Source organism: Coturnix japonica, chromosome 10, assembly GCF_001577835.2.
Source record: "Coturnix japonica isolate 7356 chromosome 10, Coturnix japonica 2.1, whole genome shotgun sequence".
Classification (NCBI taxonomy): Eukaryota; Metazoa; Chordata; class Aves; order Galliformes; family Phasianidae; genus Coturnix; species Coturnix japonica.
In genome coordinates this window covers 6,468,039-6,488,021 of record NC_029525.1, presented here as the reverse complement: position 1 = coordinate 6,488,021, position 19,983 = coordinate 6,468,039, and the positions used below count along the sequence as shown (strand labels likewise).

Here is a 19,983-nt window from a genome sequence, read left to right as displayed (position 1 = left end):
CGTGTTCGGATCCTGTGAGATTTTGGAGTTATTTCCTGGAATAGGAAAATAACTGATTTATGTAGTTTGTGTGTAATTGTTAGAATTATTCGGTGTCATTTAAATACCACAGTGCTTAACAAGGAGTTTTGACTACTCTAGAAATCTTCGTTCTGTGTTCCTGAGCATCTGAAGGCATAATTTTGGTAGGTAATCTTTCCAGATCTGTAAGCTGTAGCTTTTAAATGTTAAAATAGGAGTGATACTGAAGTGCAGCAGAGGTCAGTAGGCAGCTTAATAACTGTTGCTTGTGAAGGAGGAATCCAGTGGATGCAGCAGGGAGCGGGGTTCAGCAGATGCTTGGGCAGATGTAATGATATCTCTGAAATTTAAAGACAGATTTCTCTCCTTTGACAGATAAAGTCCCATTTACTTGCTTTGAGTGTGATGTCCCAAAATAGCAGTAAAAATCTCTGTCGAAAAAGTAACTGGAAGAAACATAAGTTTGCATGTTAAGGGAAGAAAAAGTGTTGTTTTTGTTGTTATTATGGTTGGTTGGTGTCTGAGGGTGCTGCTGGCAGCACAGGCTGTTGCCAGATCTTCGTAGTTGGTTCAGACTGGATTCAGGCTATGACTGCTGGAAGTAATGGAATTACTGAGTTGCTGGCTTTGGCCTCTGCAGAAAGAGAACATCTGGCAGGAGTTTTACTGCATTCCAGGTAGCTTATAGAGGAGGAGGTGCTAGGAGAAAATCCATACTGGAAAAAATTCTTGATGCTGTAGGGCAGTGCTGCCTTCCTTAGCTGAAGTGCAGGACCGTAAATGCAGGAGTGGATGCGTCTTGAAAACTTGATGTCTCCTTCTGGTTCTTTGTACCATACTCTTAAAGTTAAAATCTCCACTCATTAAGATGCCATTTTCTTCATCTGGTGCTTTATTTTTCCTTAGGTTTCCCGATGCAAATTCAAAATATATGTTTCTTATACCAGTATTTTTTCAACTTGATTTTATTTCTTTTCCTTGACTCTTAAGTTGTTCTATCAGACAGTCTCTTTTTCCTTCAAAGATGGGGTTGTTAATTCATTAATGGCATTCTCATTATCAGCAAAGCACTTCTAATTTGTTGCAATTGGATAATTTAAATGATATTTTAATTGCGTTTCTGTCAAGATGTGTGATGGCCATCTATGCTAGGAACAGTAGTGACCTCGGATTGATCTCAGAGCATGGGCTGCTGCATGAAGGGCTCCTTTGCTTCTTTAGTTTGTGACCTTGTCCATTTACTAGGAGGTTTTAGAGAGGATCCAGGTTTTCTGGATGCTGTGTGCTACAGTGAATGGCTGCAAGTATGTCACCTTTTAGACCTGGATTTAGGAAAGCTGTTGCACTTGAAGTGCATTTTTTGCCCCTTGGAGTTAACATCTCAGTAAGACGCTGGGTAACTTGGATTGTTTTGTGTTCTGCCGTGCCAATGGGCAGGTTTGGGAAATGTAACACAACTGGTAACAGTAGCTGTCAACTGTGAGACTATTTGAATATTTTTGGCCTGGTGCGTGCAGTCTTGTGACACTGGCCTTGATTTGGTTTATATATAAATACGTGTATTTTAAAGGGTGCGTGGTTATATAAAGCTATTGAGTCATAACTGAAGTAACCACAGGAAAATTTGCCAGTAGAATGGATTATTGTGATAGATAATATTTTAGGGCTGAGACTTGGGTGTTGGAGCTGCTCAATCTGATACTTTGTGGTCGGATACAGGAGGAGAGTCAGCAGCCCATGCAATGTAATAGCGGTGTAACTGTGTGTGTTTGCATGTGAATGTGGACTCTGGGTTCTGACCCCACTGAAGGTTTGATCTCTGTGTTGGTTTGCTTTATTCACATTCGCAGACAGGAAACTTCCAAAATATACTCTATGTTCACAAACTTGTAAATATTATATACACAATACAGTCTGTCAAGAATAGAGTTACAATTTTTTTAGGTTTTTAAACTGAAACTGAACTAAACTTTGAGTGGAAGAATGATACGAAGCCTTATTGTAGTGGATGGTGATATTCATCTTCAGGGAGAAAGAGCAGCTTTACTGCAGTTCCCTGAGCACCTCTCTGGCTTTGTAAGGAAATTCTATTTGTTGCTTACTACTTTAAATGCTGTTGTTTATAGCTTTTCCTATTAGATTATGTTTGTGATGTTTGAAGAAACACAAATACATGTTTTACTTGCCATGTGTTATGTACCTTGTTGTGAATATGCATTTCTCTTTGACTTGAACCTGTTCTCTTTTTTTCTTTCTAGGCAGGATGGGTGTAGCAATGTGTGATTTTTCTGTTACAGGACAGCTTGTGTGGCAACTGACAAGCAGGTTGCATTGTATTTGAAGTGTCCAGGTCATGTCAGGGCATTTGGTTTGTTCAGTGATGTGATTTTTGAGTTTAGGAAGCGTGGAATAGGAAGAAATAAAAGTAGGCAACTTCTGTGTGCTGCTGTTACAGGAAGAACCTCACCTTCTTTGTAGAGAATGCATAGACCTTATTCCAGGGAATTACTAGACTTTTTGGGAAATTAAGATAAAAGTAATAATGGCCTCCCTCGCCCTTTCCAATCAAATCATGTTAGGTACCAAGTGGGTGAAAAAGTATAAAATATACCTGATAACTGACACGGGAGCTTTGTTGCTGGTACTGACTCAAGAAGTTAACAGACACTGCTAAAATAAATGAAAGCTTTCCACCAGTTTTCCTGAACCAGCATGATTTTTTTCCCCCAATTTTTTTTCTGACCATACAGTGCATGTATTTTGTTGTGTTAGCAGAAGTTCAAGTGTACGCCTTGACTTTGTCTTCTGACCTGAGAATGCGCTGTTCTTGCAAATCATTCTCTCTATGAAGGTACAATTTTTAAACAGCTTTCCATAAAGAGAATTCAAGTTGCTGATACTTCTTAGGCTATGACTAATATTTAACACCTGTCAGTGCTACTTTTGGTCCAAGTTTTGGTAATTGCCTGGACTTGCTGTAGTTTACTCTCAGCTGGTTAACTTTGGTTCCACTGAAGTTTTAATTTTGAGCACTTATTCTGGGGATGGAAAGTAACTCGATGTAGCTTTTTTTAACACTTATTCTTAAAATAATTTCCACAGAAACTTGTATAGCAGGGTTTTTTCTTTGCTGAGTAAGATAACCATATGTTGTTAGATTCCTCAGAACAAACAGTGTTTCAAAAATGCAGGTTAATTTACTTATAAACGCTGAAGATTAACAGTAGTATTACAAACTAATCTTACAGACAAATATTTGTAAAATAAATAAATGAAAGTATTTTGTAAGTAATAAATGAGGTAAGTGGCTGTTCACTGTGGTGTTGTTCCTTGTGTGCTCCATTGTGCTTTTGGACTTCTGCCACAGAAGGCTGGTGGTTAACCATGGGCAGGTAGGAGAGGATACTGAGACAGGTAATTGTAGAAGAATGCTGCCTCTAGACCACTAAGTGCTGCATGGGTGTTCAGTCTCAGGCTGTGGCTCAGTGCATTGAGTTCATGCAGTTTAATACAGTTATCCCAGGAAATTTCCAAAGTAAACTGTAGGTTCTAGAGTTAGTACCAGACTGATTCACAGTAGTTTGTACTGCAACTTCTGTTTACCTTCTCTGGAGCAGGAGGTACAAAAGGGGATACCTGTGAGTGCATGACTAAGTAGAAGTACTCGTAGTTCTGTTACCACTGGGGACTTTTCCTTTTTGATTCAGAGAGATGGGGAGAATGGCAGGACCTGATCAGGCAAGTCACGCTTTGATCAGAACAAGTTGATCAGAATCTAGCTCAGTTACTCACCAAGAAACTTGGTTTGGAGGTTGGTGTTTGAGCACCTCTCCCACTGACCCAGCAGGCTGGAAGTGATTGAAGCTCTTTGTAAAGAGAGTGACTGATTTCAACTACTGTGCTGTGGTGGGACCTCATCCTGTTATTTGCCAAGAAATAAAAATTTGAAAGTATGTTCTTAGGTCCAGTTGGGACGTTCTGTTTGGTTCTCAGTTCCTGCCAGATCAGTTCCATTTCTGACCTGAACTTCATATCTTTGTGCTATAGTAAAATCAGTATCTTCTCTAAACATCATGGATTGAGGTTTGAAGTTTCTCATGAATATTTTTCACGCTTGAGCTGCTTCCTCTTGCCTTTTGTTTTCAAGGCCAGGGGTGGAGAAAAACCTCTCTATTTATAGTGTTTGAAATGAAAGTATTTTGTCTTCTAACTAATCAGTGTTGCATCAGAATTTATCGAAATGGCACTTAAGTGGCTATGCTGTTCATAGCCTGCCTGGGTTTCGTTTCTCCTCTCAATTTGATTAATGCACATAGCTTAGTGTATTTTGATAGCACCACATGACATGTATTGTCAAAGTAGCTTTTGGTTTCAGGTAATTTTTATGGTAATACGTGGAAATTTATTTTCTTTACTAATCTGACTTTGAAAGTCTAAATCTATTAACAGAGTAAAATCATGTTTAGTCTAATAATAATGTTAAGGCTACCATAAAATTAGAAAAGCTTTCCAGGTTTTGGAATTGTCAAGAACCAGAAAAGTACTCTTAACATGCTGAATTTTAAAATGCTTAATTTAGATTAGTATTTTTTTTTTACTCAGAGCTTGTTTCTCTGTGTCCCCTCATCAGAGAGTCTGAAATTACATTTTAGGTTGTGGTCTGTGTCATAGTTCACAACAGACATATGCAATATGGGGTCTAATGGTAGATTGATTTGCTTGGGTGTCTAAGATGCAAAATACGATCAATGCTGTTACGGTTTGTGCTCTAGGTATTCTTGCAATTGATTTCAGTTGCTGAGTCTGATCTGAACGAATATCATTATTCTGAAGCAAAATTGGATAAAGAAGCTATAAAAGATAGAAACTCATACCTTGAGTACCTAGTATAACAATGTACAATGTGATTTTTTTGGTCAGACCATTTATTTGATCAGTGTCGTAGCAGATGGTAACCCTATAAAGTATACCATCGCTTACACAAACATTAGAGCTTGAGTCACTTGAAATAAATTTTAAATATGATCTTTTCTTATACCAGCAAGAAGAGCAACTTTCATTTAAATTTAATTGTAAAATCCAATTTTTATTTTTTTATTTTTTGTATTAGATCAACATTTGGACCTGTATCTTTGGTACGAATCATATGTTGATGTAGCAATGCAATGGTTTTATCAGCTTTTCTAGAAGAACTTGAAATTCTCATAGTACTGTTTTTACAAGTGACATAAAGCAAAACCTTAAAGAACTTTCAGAATTCAGTTTATAAAGCCAGACAGCACCCTTGTGACTGCTTAGCCTGTGGCTGAGGGCAGGGGATGTGCCTGTCCTCCTGTCTGGGACAGGGAGTTGCTGTGAGCCAGATCCTGTCCGTGGGCTGCCAGCTGATTCATCTGAAGCAGCTACAGAAATGTCCATGTTATTTGCTGGTTGAGCTACAGTGTATCTGCTTCAGCAGTAATAAACTTCAATCAGGAGGACCGGGAAATCAACTAATGAGTTGCTTCAGAGTCTTACTCTCCTCACTGCCTACTGAAGGAGAAGGAAAAAAAAAAAAAAGGTGATAAGAATAGAACCTTGTTATACTTTTACCTATCTGTATGTATTTATATATTAGACCTTTACATAGGTAGTTTCCCCCTGCTTTTGGATTATGAAAACAGATTGATACTGGAGCCTGTTCCTGTGGTGGGTTTTTCAGTGCCCTGATAATACTTGGAGCTTTTCTGTGCCCTTGAACGTCTCTGATGAATTAGTAGATCCTGAGTACAGATGCTGTGTTTCCTTGTGACAGGGGCTGTGTGAAGTTGATGAGCCCACTGATTCTACTCTGTCTTGTGTCTGTCAGGAAGATGCTTGAGCCCTTCCAATGGACACTGTTGTTTTAAGGCTTGTTGAACATACATAGGTTGCTCTGAATGTGATGCCTCTTACCTGTTTCCATGGAAACTGCAACAGATACAAAGAGCACAACAGCACTATTTGATAGAGAAAATTCTTGGCTACGTAATGCTTTTTCAGCAGCCACCATCATTATGTATGCATTTTTTGCCAGTGATGAACAAGTGCCTGCATGTTGTGCTTGAAACAGTCTGCCTGTACATTTGGAACGTGGCTTGTCTTTTGTGTTGCTGTCGCCACTGCTGAAATGCAGCATCCGCCACCTCACTGTGCTCATACCCACCGCTTGGTCTCTGTAAATATTTAGCAAGCATTGATGAATGTCAGTGGGTGCCATTTTTTCCCTCATGGAGGCATTCATTTCCACATCTTTTCTTCATCCTCACATCCACGTCAGACGCCATCCTGTCGGATTGCTCCTCTGCTGCCATCTGTCACATGGCACCAAACTGTAACAGAATATTGGTGGGAAGATTCATCCTTTGCTGCTGTACCACCAACATTCACCTTCAATATCGTGGGCCAACATAATGAAATAGGAAGCATTACTTTCAGAGCAGCCCTTGTATATACGCAAGATGATTTTTGTGTTCTTAGGATGACTACTCCCTGTATTAAATCCCTTTACTTCTGGAAGGTTTATCTTGCTCTCCTGGTTCATTCATGTGGAAAATAGACTTTGTCTATATAAAAGTATGCATTGCTAGTCTGTGCCCAGCCTGATTTCTGTATCTCACAGCATTTGCCTTTTTTGTGTGTCTGTTATTGTTTGGGAGAAAAAAAACAATAGTGTGAAAACAAGAACAGGTTCCTTAAGCACCGCCATTTTGATTTTGTATCTGAATTCCTGGTTGAGAATTCTGCACTAGCCAGTTCTTAATTCATTTGCCATGTGCTGTGTTGGCCAGGGGCAGCAGGGATGTGTCATTGCCAGTGAAACCAAACCATCACGTGTCAGAGTCAGTGTACGTGTTCTGTGTGTAGTGCATGGAACGCCTCATGGAAAGGAAGAAAAAGACACCTGGTAGAAAAATGAAGGTGCGTTAATGCTCCTCTTTACCCAATTAACTATGCAGGCTTTTTGCTAATTTAAATGACCTGTGAACTGCTTAGAAATTAATTCTCATCCCACTCTCAAAATGTTGTACTTTGCTTTATAGCTGTTCTTTTAAACAATCTGTTTACGTAATTCCAATGGTGGAATAAAAATCAGAGAATTTTTAGCCATATGTGTGCTGATTTAGCAGAACTTGAGCATAAATCCTTATGTCCCCTTGACTTCACTTTCTAAGCAAGTAATACGTTCTCCTGATATGGGGTTGTGCATCTAAATGCTCCATGTGTTTCCATTATCTACTGACCTGTTTCTTACATAGGTTATCATTATGTACAACCCTAACATTTACACAGACGCTTTGTTTTACAGTGAGATATTTTCCGCTTTTCCCTCCTACTACATGTCTGTTTTGAAACGAAAGCAATGGAAGACTTGTTATGATAATCAGTGGATTACGAGCGCTGTTGTTTCTGGCAGAAAGGAATCAGTTGTGCCAAAAGATTACTTTTGCCTTTGTCAGTGCCAGCCACGACTTTTTACTCAGCTCCTGGATCAATCACAATAAAACAACAACAGTGCTGTCAGCTGTAGAATGCAGCGAATTTCCACAAACTGATGGCTCGCCATAGTGGATTTTTTTTGCGTTTTCAAAGGGTGTTCTCCAGCCTTGAGGATCCTTCCCACACGCACAAAAGGAGTCTATAGTTTTTGTCTGGGTGGTTGTACTGTACTTTAACGTGCCTGCTGCAGGCTGTCTTTGTTGCAATGGGATTTTATAGCTTCGTAAAACATGTTCTGTAAGGAAATAGTGGTTCGAGTACTGTTACTCCACAGATAGCAATTTACATGACAGCTTTTATGTTCTTGCATTTTGTTTTGTAATGTGGCCAGTCTGAGGCATATGCATGAAAAGTGTTTATTCTCACTATAAATCTTGGATTTAAGGATGCTTGCCTGAAGTAATATGCACTTAATTACTATTTGTGACACTGAATTCTTATTTCTAGATTGTGACACTTAAAGCTTTACAATTTATACAATTTGTCATGTAAAGTATTTATGTTGCATGTCACTGTATGAGAAAAGCCTGGATGAGAAGAAACAAAGTAATCCGTTGTGATTTATAGGCGAAAGTGCGTTTAGGGTGGAGCTGTTCTTGCCTTTAAAAATAAGAAGTCTTGCTGTGTGCATCAGGATCTTAGTCAATACAATAGTGATATTATCCCTTACCAATAATGTACCATGGCAAATAGCTGTTGTGTAGCGTTGGTTATAAGATGATTTAACCAATTAACTTTGAATAGCAAATAATTGAAGCAAGTGCAGGCATTGTACTGTTGGCCAGATAACGCAGAGGAGACGTGTTCTGTTACAGACTTTAAAGCTATCCCTGTGTTGTTTTTTTCTTCCCCTTTCTCTTTTGAGCTGTAACCCTGTTTTACATAAAGGGAACCGATTCTAAAAGAACCGTTACAGAATTTTAGAAGATTCCTGTTTTAGGAGAGCAGACATCATGAGTCTTTGTGGTGTGTGTGGTTGTGTGTGTTGTTTTTTTTAACCATTAAAATATATAACAGTCTGTTGCCATTTTCTCCCTTATGCTAAAATAGCTTGCATGTAAAAACCAAGTAGGGAAAATAATTTCACAGATTTTACAATGCTCGAGCAAGACGTGAGAGCAAAGAGTAGCTAACAAGTACACTATCACAGTATGTGCTGCAATGTTCGGTGCTTAAATTGCAGGATAAATCACGCTGTGCAAAAAGCCCGGCTAACGTGGTTGTGCTGGTTTTGTTACTCAAGTTGACTTCACATGAGTTGTGTCAGGCTGACTCTGCGCACTGGCGAATCTTGACTTTTTCTGCATCCATTTTCAGCAGCTGCTGTTGTCAGAATGACTCAGTTGCTTTGTAGCCAGCTTCATTATCAAGGAAATTCATCTTAAGTTTTGCTTTTAGAAAGGCCTCATTAAGGATATGGAAGAGATTGAATTTGCATTCAGCTTTCATCGGGGAATGTTGTGCTTTTGCTGTCTTTTCTTACAGGTCTCTTCTTTTTATTGATAGGTATGGATGAGAGAACAGGTGCTGCGTCCTGGGGAGCAAGTGGTCAGCCAAGTCCTTCCTATGAATCTTCAAGGGTAAGGTTCCTGTGTTATAACTGATAGTAAAAGATCATGGGACGGTACAGGGAAAATTTGCAGATGATTTGGCAATGATTTTAAGGGGTAAGCTCTTTTCAACAGATTAGCGTCTTTCTGAGATTCTAATGACTCTGATATTCTGCAATAACGATTCAGATTTAAGGCTAAAAAATACTGCTTTAGTGTTTATGAAAATAATATATAGCTGTATACTTCAATCATGAGCATTCATTTTATTTACCTTGTTGTCAGAAATGAAGATAAAACTCGTGTTGTTTATTGAGGAGTAAATGTATTGGCAAAATGTGAGGAGCTCTAGCCTCTCCATTGATGTTAACCAGTTAAGTATGTGCTGTGTCACAGAGAAACTTCGCTCTTTAAATGCTTTTCTCTTCTTCCTGTTGTAACTTCATCCTCCTCACTTCATGATTGAAAGGTTTTTTGTTGGTTTTTTTTTGGTAGTATCTAACAACAATACTGCCTTTAGAAATCCAGCTTACTAGTCAAAAGCAAACCTTTTCTGTATTAAATCTCTTTACCTCTCATCTACTCAGTTTTCTTGTTATGAATGCCTACTCCTTGAAGAGACAATGAGATAAGTACCTAATGAATTAATTAATAGAAATACACCGTGTAACTGATGGCCCCAGTCTGAATAATCTGTTCGGATTTCAGTGCCGTTGAGACAGAGAGCTGTTAATAGCTTTCTCTTGCTGCGGAATGAAGTGGGTGGGCTGCAGTGTCTTCTGCAGTTCGTTAGATATTGTTAAAACCTGCACCTGTCTTTGGAGGAGAGAGCATTAGAAAGCCTTATCACAAGGTCTTAATTTTCCCACTGATCTTCAGTAAATAAGCTAGAATAAATGGTTATAAAAATGCTATGGGGTGCAGAAGTGTTTCTGTGCAACATAGAAATTAGATATCCCTGTAAATCATTCCATATAACTTGAGTCATAAAGACCAGCCTTTAGGTTCTTTAGGTGCCTTTTCCACATCTGAAATGTCATCTTCCGATATATCTTCCAGTATGTTGTATTCTTACTGTTAAGTGTTCAGTGTTCTGACGCTCATTTACGAAGTTGTTGATTTTAAGGGGTAAGCTCTTTCAAATCTGAATCAATCACAAGACAAACTGTCCTAACTACAGAATTTGAATTTGATTCAAGTTTACAACTAGAAAATTAACTTAGGCCATGAGCGAAACCACCAGAAATCATATCCTTGATTATAAAGGCAAATGGTAAAGCTCTGGCAGAAATATACCAGAAACTAGAGTGGTAGGAAACATTCTGTGCTATTTGCTTGTATAATTAAGAATAGGAAAATAACTGTCAGTATAACTTTGTCTTAAGTGCAAGGATTCAGAAGAGGGAACAAAAATAAACAAGTCCTTATACTTGTCAAGTATCTCCCTACCCTCTGCAGTTCTAACTTTGGACTTAAAATGGTGTATTAAAAAAGCAATGTATTTCTCTCCCTAGCAAACAGTTCTTGCTGAATCATACTTTATAATAGGACCATTCTAACTACAGACAGTTGGGCTCTAACCAATCTGAGTATATTGGGAAGAATTCGTGGACATTCCCAGAATGTTTCTGAAGTGTTCTTCCTGTCCTGGTGAAGTGCTCAGGACATTTCTCCTGCCTGCAGTTTGGGATCATACTGAGGGTTCATTCTGGGGCACCAATTATTTACAATATATGATGTTTGATCAATGTTTTGGTCAATCAAAACCAAAAATCTATATTTTCATTTTTGTTTAAGTTGGAACATTGTTTTAATAGATCTTTCCAAGTTCAAGCTAAGTGCGTTATAAATGGCTTGAAGATTTAGCAGGATAATATTGTCCCATTTTTTTCACCAGGTAGAGAGTTAGAAATTAGTGACATAATTTTATATCCATCCTTGTATTTGTGGAAGAATTGAATGACGGTAGAATGCGTCGCTGTGAAATTTAGCACAGAAACACACAAAGAAGTTGTATACAACCTTTCTACATTCATAAACTAGAAATGATGTAATCAGGCTCACCTCTCCCTTCTTCTGCCAAAATAATGTTTAGTAAGTTTTCATTATTTGGGGAGGGGCAAGAGGGGAATAAAATGGTTTATTTCTTAAGCTGTTCATGCACTTTTTCTAGTAGTGTTGAGGTAATAAAGTTTCCTTCACTTCCATAGGGAATTCTTTTTAACATTAAAGGTAACAGAGATTCTGGGTGGAGGTGTGAGGGAAGTCCTAAACTCTGAATAGACATTTTGTAGAATCAATGTGAAGTGTACATTTAAAGGGATTCAGGTGGTTTGACCAATGTAAACAGGTTTTTGTCTAGGCCTTCAGTACGCTAGAGACTAGATAATAGGAGAGGGGGAAAAAACAAGTTTCAGTAGAGCCCTGCATTGTATGTGAAACAGTTAAGAATAGTTGTCTGGGATGTCATTTAAATGAAGAAAGAAAACTGATTCATTTTAATAGAGAACTCTGTTCTTGTGTTTTCTCCCATAAAGTCATGGACACTAGAAATGGTGTACTGAGCACTAGAGTTGCCTATAGGATTGTAATTGTTAAGAGGTACAAATCTTCTGAAGAAGAAAAAAGTGCAACACTAAAGGAATGAATGGAAGAAACCCAAACCAGAAAGGAAATTGTCTATTGTGTTGAAATTGCTGGAAAAATACTAGACTTCATTTACGAGTCTAAACCAAGTCTGTAGGCATATGTTTTGGGTAAGATTTATTGTGTTTTATTCCTCTGTTGTCTTTCAGCTAATGAGGTAATGATTGCTACTGGTTCAGAATTTTGCATGTAGGTAACCAGATCAAACGACTACGAGGAAGAGCTAAAAATGCAGGGGGAAGGCTGTACTGTAGGAATGTAGATCAGTTTATCTGATAGCGTGGCAAATGGTGTACTTTGCCTTTTATGTATCTAGGTTATGCCTCATAATGATTAGCATCTGAAGTTTCAGTTGGAATTGTCTTACAATTTTGGTTCAGCTTTAATGCTTAAAAATCCAGTGCGCTTTTTTTTTTTTTTTCCCCATAATTTTGGTATGGAAAGTTAATCTTGTCCTAATTGTTTTTATTAATTGCTTATTTACAGGAAAATGGCAGTCTTCATGGAAAAAGCTCAGACCTCTCCACGGACATAGAAAAGTTGAAACCGCAAGAGGTACCAATTGTTCTTTTTATCTTATGTGCAATTTTGTTACATGCTTTGTTTAATCTGCCAGCTGCTGAATAGTGGAGTTTTTTTCCTTAAGTCATAATACAGCATTGAAATTCTATGAGGGTTTAAATAACTGGTGAAATAGTGAATGGAATTTTCAGAAGTGCATAAATAAACACAATTTTTGGTAAAAATGGACTTAATGGTAGTTAAATACCTGTTACAGAGGAGTTCTTAAGTTGGTGAAAGGCTGGCTGAAGGGGATCTTCCTTTCCTTTCCCTTTTTCCTGCTGAAGGTCTGTTCAGCTCAGTGTAGCTGGTCTGATAGTGTCCAACAGTAACACTTAAGGAAAGAGTATAAATGCAGGGCAAATGTTTTGCCACCTTTACCAATTTGCTCTCTCAGTGAATCCCAGCATTTTTAGGGGTGTTGATTTTCTGAGCAGAGCCAACCTTTGGAATGTTGTTCTTGTAGCTACTGTTGGGTTTATTATCTGAGTGCTGTGAGTTTTTCTAACTTTCATTATAACTTTGGCCAAAATAACAGACATTTTGTGGCAGAAACAGTGATGTTTGTGTGCTGAGAAGTTATTTGTTGGATTTCTACCATGTTCTTGTGTCCTGATCAGTCATAATTAGTTGTTACCTGTGTACTTCATAAATTTTTTTTAATGAACATCTTTATTTTGCGTACCAGCTGCATGTGTGTCTTCCATCAATATGAGCAGTTTCTATCTGTATGTCTCTCCTCGTGCAGTAACTTGTAGCTTCTTATTGGCACTTGGTGTGATACTCTCGATTTTTCTGCTTGTTCTGTATGACTTAGAACTGGGTTGATTGCAGCTGCATACACTGGTTAAGATGAAAGCTATGGCATTAATTTCTGGATAACGTGATGATATTTCATTTTCTGTTCATTTCCTTCTCATTAGCGAGGCTTGTAATTTCCGACTTATACTGAGCTCTGAAGTGATATTGTTTTTAAAAGTAGAAGAAAAATTACCTTAGTATTATTGTATATGCTATACAGTATTTACCAAATTGTTTTAACATTAAATTGATTGCAAAGCATGTTTCTTTAGCGTATATACAAAACCTTGTGGTATTTTATTGCCAATTTCATAGAGAATTTGCTTTGCAGTTGTGCGCTAACATTTGGTTAGAGTGATTTAAAGTTTTTTTTGTTAGTAAATGTTATTGTCTCTGTTTACTTGCTCCTCTTGATTTATTGATGCAATTGTTGAAGAACATTGGCCTGAGTACAGCTTTCTTTTGGAAATAGGGAAAATACATGGGTAACTTTACTGTGAAAATGATGTATTTCTGTGTTAGGGGTGGGGCATTTGTATTTTTCTCTGTTCATCAATAGTTAACTCATATAAAACCTTCTCTTATCCCATGACAATTGAGTTTACTTTATAAGTGTCTGGTAATACCTTATGAAAAGCTAAAATTTTCTATGTAAGTAGTGTTTTGAGGTCTGAGAATCACTGCAGATTGAAGAAACCTTTTTTCGGTACCTAGTAATGTTAAATATCATCCTAACACTGAAGTATTAGTGGGCATTTGTGTTTTTCGAGTTGGCTGTGGTGGTCTTAGACTGGTGAAAAGATAAGAATTGAGACACGTGACAGTTGGGTGTGACATCACTTGCATAGACCAGATGTTTTGCTAAGAAGATGAACCACTTGTCAACAGACCTGTAGTGGAAAATAAGAGAATGTAGGAAAGCCTTGTTTTTAGAGGAATATGATAATTATCAGCTCAGTGGAATTCTACAACATGCTGATTTCTGCCTTAATCTTGAATGATTATGCTGAAGTTCATATACAATACTGTGTCAGGTTGTTTGTTTTCTTTTTTTCTAATGATCATCTTCTGATTACGTATATATATATATACATATATTACATACATACATATGCAAGCCCTTCCCCTATCTGAGTGATGTAGAGCACAGAGATGTCCACTTGTGTTTGTATTCCCTTGCATTGTAAGGTTATCTGTCTCTTAGTGTGTGTTGCAGAGTAGTAAAGCTCCTTTTTGAGAGCCTTGCTCTACTGAGCTCCTTGAAGGCAATTCAGAGGTACTGAGCCAAGTAGCAGTCAGCTGTTATACAGTAGTAGATTGGCCTTATAGCTCTTGGTAGTTTTGTTGTCCTCTTGTGAGATACCTCTGCACTTTTAGCTATTTCACTTCTTTTGGAAGTTCTTGTTTCTTTACATAACCTCAATAAGAGGCTGGGATAATCACTTTTTTGGGATAACCACTCTTGTTATCTTTTGATTAGAAGTTTTTCTACCATAGTTTTCATTGCAGTGTAGATGATGGTGGCTTGTATGTTTTGAGTAGCAATGCTCTTTGAGGCTTTCTTTCATTGTTTTGATTTTGTTATAACATGTCTTAGCCAAGAAAAAAAAAAAAAGGGATCAAATTAGTTTTTCATCTGTTTGTAAAGATTGCTGTCTCCAAAAGAAGCAAATAACTGTATTTCCCATTATGCATTTCCTTGCTGTGTTAGTTTGCTTGTTTTTTTTGTTTTTTTTTTTTTTTTCCCCCTTAATACACATAATAACTTAAAAATTGGCATCAATTAGCTGAGATGCTTTGTTTTGTAAAATCTCTACAGTGGAAGCTTTGAGTATCTTCAGTCACTTACATTGTGATAAGTGCTATGAAGTATACATTTTGACCTGATCTAACATAGTATCATCCTTCAGTCTACTTGAAGGTAGAGTTAAACTGTTCCAAGTACGGCTGTTAGATTTAGATGATACTGCAGCATCAGTGAGCAGATTCTACACTCTATTTAGGTAAAGTAAATAGATTGAAGCCCAGAATTCTTTTTGCCCATCCTATTCTATCTACATCTTCCCTACGGGTGGTACTTTTAGTCTGCAAAGAAGTCAAGAGAAAAATAGGAATGAGCTAGCAGGTTTTGAAATAGTATTTTATACCTCTTAATCTCAGGTACATTACAAGAAAGGAAGCTGTTAAATAGCAAAACAAGACAAGAGGGACACAGAAACACAGTAAGTGTTATTGAGTCTGTTGTATTTGTGTCCTTTTTGTCCTCTGTTTTTTTTGGTTTTATTTTTTACCGTTGGGGGAGGGAGGCTCTTGGTGGTTCTTCTGCCGATATTTGCTTTTCCTAATTAATCCTATAAGAAAGCAGAGGATTCAGTTTAAAACAAAAGCTTAAATATCCAGTATTTAGTGTGCAGGACACCTCTACAAATGCAGCTTACTCTGTAAATTGATCTATGGGCAGAATTTTCTAATTTATTCTTTTGTGAATCCCTATCGTATTGAAATTAGTATGGGAATCTGTTCTCTAAGTAGCTTCCTATTTACTTGGCCAAGAAAATGTCTTGTTTCATGTCACATTGATACTTGTCTCGCAAAAGTTCAGGGAGGAGTAATTGGCCATTTAAACTAGCTGTATAAAATAAGATTCTTCATTCACCAAGTTAAGTTCCTGGAAATAGATACAGAACTGGAGAATATGCTGATTACTGGAAAATAGATTCCTTGTTCAGTCTTCTTCTGCACTCTCTTCCCTTTCAAAACTGCAGTATTTAAAATAAAAAAACGAGTTTGCTTCTTGTATTCCATTCATTGGCACTTCGTTTTCATGTGTTTCAACTGATATATGGGAAAAGCTAATGGGTATTTTGATAGCTATATTACAAAGCATGTAATCTTTGGTGACACTTGTGTAGTAGTTGTGAAACTGCCTTGTCTTTTTCTAGTAACACCTGAGATCTAGGGTAGTGACAGCTACTTTTTCTTCTCCCCTTGTGTAGCAAGTGATGAGTATTGGAGATCTTCTCTCTCTTTTGCTTGAAATATAAAATGTATATAAAAATAAATAAAGCTATGTTTTTCTTAAGGATATTGTAGCAGAGAAGGCTTGCTTATAGTGAAAGGGAGATAGTGTAACTCCTTGTTTCTGGGAAAATTGGGCAACCCTGTCAGATTACTGTATGCGTTTACTGAGGAGAAATTATGCCCAACCAACCTGACTAGCTTCTGTAATGAAATGATCAGCCTGATGACTGAGTGAATATTGTCCTCCTGGACTTCAGGAAGGCCTTTGACGTCATCACTCATAAGATCCTCTTTGAAAAGCTGCTGAAATATGGATTGGATGGAAAACCTGGTTCCCTAGGGGTCAGTTGCTTATTGTAGGATGGATTAAGTTGGAAGGGACCTTAAAGATCCCTACTGGCCTGTCTTCTTTTGATGGATACATACTGCTGAATCCTGTCCAGTTTTTGGACACCTAAACCTTCCTCTACAGATCTTCTCTCAGTTTCTTTAGTTTCTTCTTTAGTTTTAGTTGGTTTTGTGGTGCCAGAAACCATAATGATGGAAAACTGTTAGAAACAATGCCTAAATCACCTGTGGAGTCTTACCCAAGAAATATGACAGTTAAAAGCTTATATAACTGCTTATATATATATATATATATATATGTGTGTGTGTATATATATATATATACACACACACACACACACACACACACACACATATATATATTTTATAGATGGAGTTCATTTACTGGAATGATTAGAGAATGTCTGTAATCCTGTGAAATGTCTGAAAAACTCATAAACTGTTATTCAACCTTGAGAGTGCCTGCACTCTGCAGTTAAAATTGCAGCTGTAATTAGCAGTAGTCCTCCAGCTGCATTTCATGCCAGGCATTATTAGTTTATGATACTTGTTGCTTTTGTTTGCAGACATATCTGATTATTGTCTTTGTGAACACAAACATACTGTGAGTCTGAAATCTAGGGCGAGGCTTGTTGCAAAATGAACAGTCACAATGCTACTAAATGCTGTAAGGGAACAGTTAGTTTCTATTAGGCTTAATTGTGGCTGTAAAAGTGCAGGAAGAACAAGTTCTGTTGTCTTTTATGAAGGTTAGAGCTTGCTTGTATATAAGGTGTGTAAAAAGTTGGAACAAACAACATCAATTGGGAGGCAGCAATTTTCCAGAGGGCTTTGGAAGCCCACCTGAGGTCCAAAGCATGATACCATCAACTTATCAAGGGTGAGGTCAGAATATAAATTGTGAAATAACGCTTCCCAAGAGAGCAAAGACCATTTGGCATAACCAGTTACTAGCTATGATCAAGTTGACAGGTACAAAAATCTCCAAAATTGCCATGCACTGTGATTTTTTATTTATTTATTTATTTATTTATTTATTTATTTTCCTTTATCAAAAAGAAAGGATGAAATGGAAACACGTCCTAGGCTGTCTTTTCTCACTCTTGGGCAGTGTATATTACTAATTTGTCTTTCAAATGCAGATTTGAAAGGGACCCGGGTAGAAGTTCATGTACTCCACCCTGCTGTTAGGTTGCTTTTGCCATGAGAAATCAGCTCAGATGTCAGCTGTGTGGTGTTTTCTCTGAAACTTAGCCATACAGGTGGGATGTACCTCGTAGTAAATCACTTTTTATTGCTGTAGCAAGCAGATCTTTTAAGGCTTACAAACCTGTTCTTCTTTAAGCAGTAAATATATGTTGTCAATTTGCACCATCATATTCATTAAATACATTCTTAGGCCTCTGTTGTACTACTGTAAGCTTCCAGTATCTTTTAGAAGCTTCTGAAGTTCTCATCTGTGATTGACTAAAACTCTTTCCAGTAGAACATTATGCTGTTCATTATGTAAGTTAACGACATGAATGTGAAAGCAAGGAATGGTATCAGGAACGTGCTTTAATTTGAAGTACAGCTTAAATGTGAAGAATGTTCTGAAATAACTCTAATTTAAATCATTGTACTTAGCGCTCTTCTGATTTGGCTTAATTTGCTTTTGTGAAGTGGAAAAGAAGTTTGTGAAATCAAAGCTGTGTGTGTTTGTGGTTATTTTGTATTCATGTAGTCTGAGTGAGTTATGTGTGGGAATCAACCCAGGGTTTCTAGTCCTAAACAAAAAAACTGCTGCCTGAGCCGATAATCCGGAACTGGTTGCTGAGTGACTGGTGACCAGGACAGCAGCCAAGCCAAGACCTCCACAGATGAGGGCTGAGAAGGGGTAGCACTTAGCACCAGTGTGAGCTCTGCTGTGTGTGACAAAGATGGAAGTGCATGATACAATTATTTTTCAGTTAGGAAATGAGTAAAAAACAATGAAGTACTCGCATATGCGTTAGTGTATTTGTCCTCACATGGTCTGTGTTGTAATGTTTTCTATGGCTTTTTAGTACTGTGAAGAAACTCTCAGAGCATCTTTCTGATGATGACTGAGATGGTGTATGAGAAGAACATGATGAGAAAGGTTGTAGGAAGGAACTCTGATAGAGGGATGATCAGTCCTTGCTCTGTGAACTATCCACCCAGTTCTTTAATTCCTCTGGTCTCAGTGATGGGGAGGTGGTTAGAATGAGGGAGAATATACAATATTAACTTGCAGTAACTTTGATTACATTTTTATGAAGTAATTAGAGCATTGTCTTGGGTGGGGAGTGAGTTGGAAAGGTTTTAAAAAAGACAAGAAGAAAGAGTGCAAGCCAGGGCCCAAACAGGAAAACAGACAGTTAAAAGCTGTATTTTTTTTAGTTCCTCTATATGGAAATGTTTTTGTTCCTTTATTTGGCGGATTTAATTTCTTCTATTGTTTCATTTCAACATTAAAAGAAGCCACATGTGGTGACCTTTGTTAGAAGCCACTGAGTTTGGGGGCAGCTGCCGCCTGATAGATGGGGCCAGGCCGCAGCTACCAGAAGGTACCCTCGTGGTCATAAGCGAGTTGTAAATGTCACTGAGATTGCTTCTGAGTGCCTATCACATGTGTATCGCTGATTCTGAAGCAGATAAAGTCAGCCAAAGATTCATCTGGGAACTGGGATTCCCAGAAGATTACTTTTAAAGCAGAATAGCAGAAAGAGTTGTGACACGCATCCGTAAGCAGTTATAGCGGTTTGACAGTTATTTAGCCCTCAGTTACTGGCCCTTTGGTTGAACTGACAGCACGCCTGCAAAGATAGTGAGGCCTGTTTCAGCCCCATTAGTGTTGTCTTGAGTGTGAGCCCGAGGTCTGAAAAAATGATAAATGTTCAGTGATTGATTTTATAGTCCCAGGGGACTTGGTTTCTAGTAGCTGTGAGCCTGAGCAATTTTCCCGTCCCTTAATTAGGCCTCAGCTTTGGATTTCTCTTTAGCTTTTAAAGAGGCTTAAAGAAATGAGTGATCAGGAATTGCATGCTAAGGTTTACAAAATGGTCAAAACTCGGTTGTAAAGAAGGTGCTGTTTTGAGTGCCAAGTCTTGTCAAGTTTTGATACAGTGTGATTAGGTATGCAGCTGAGTGGTTGTGAATGGCAGGTACCTTATTCATACCTTTATACAGAAATGCTGAAAACAGTCTGTACAGTGAAAAAGAAAAACTTGATTGGTTTAATTAAATATGTGCATCCTTAGGCTTCTGCATTCTGTCTCTGCCTTTGGAACAAGCTGGCTTTTCCAGATTGTGTAAGGGTTTTGTTCCAAGATGTGTAAGTTCGCTATCTAATATCAGAAAAGCAAAAAAAATTTTCAGTTTGAATGTTTCCTTTAAGATCACATGGAAAAATTGTTTCTTTAATCAGTATTTGAAAGTAAACCTGTTGTCAGTGAGCTGTGCATTCAGTAATTCAGCAGTGTCAAAATGCCTATTACTCTGTAACGTTAATAGTAGG

General features: G+C 37.8%; 1 protein-coding gene across 5 annotated transcripts in view; it reads left to right on the top strand.

Moving 5' to 3' along the window:
• The window catches only part of TCF12 (transcription factor 12), a 145,955-nt gene that overhangs the window by 28,631 nt on the left and 97,341 nt on the right, over positions 1–19,983 (top strand). For all 5 annotated transcript variants that reach the window (XM_015872425.2, XM_015872424.2, XM_015872421.2 and 2 more), the window contains exons 4-5: positions 9,046–9,119; positions 12,222–12,290. In XM_015872425.2, the coding sequence (XP_015727911.1) occupies positions 9,046–9,119; positions 12,222–12,290 (143 nt within the window). The remainder of the gene's footprint in view (positions 1–9,045; positions 9,120–12,221; positions 12,291–19,983) is intronic.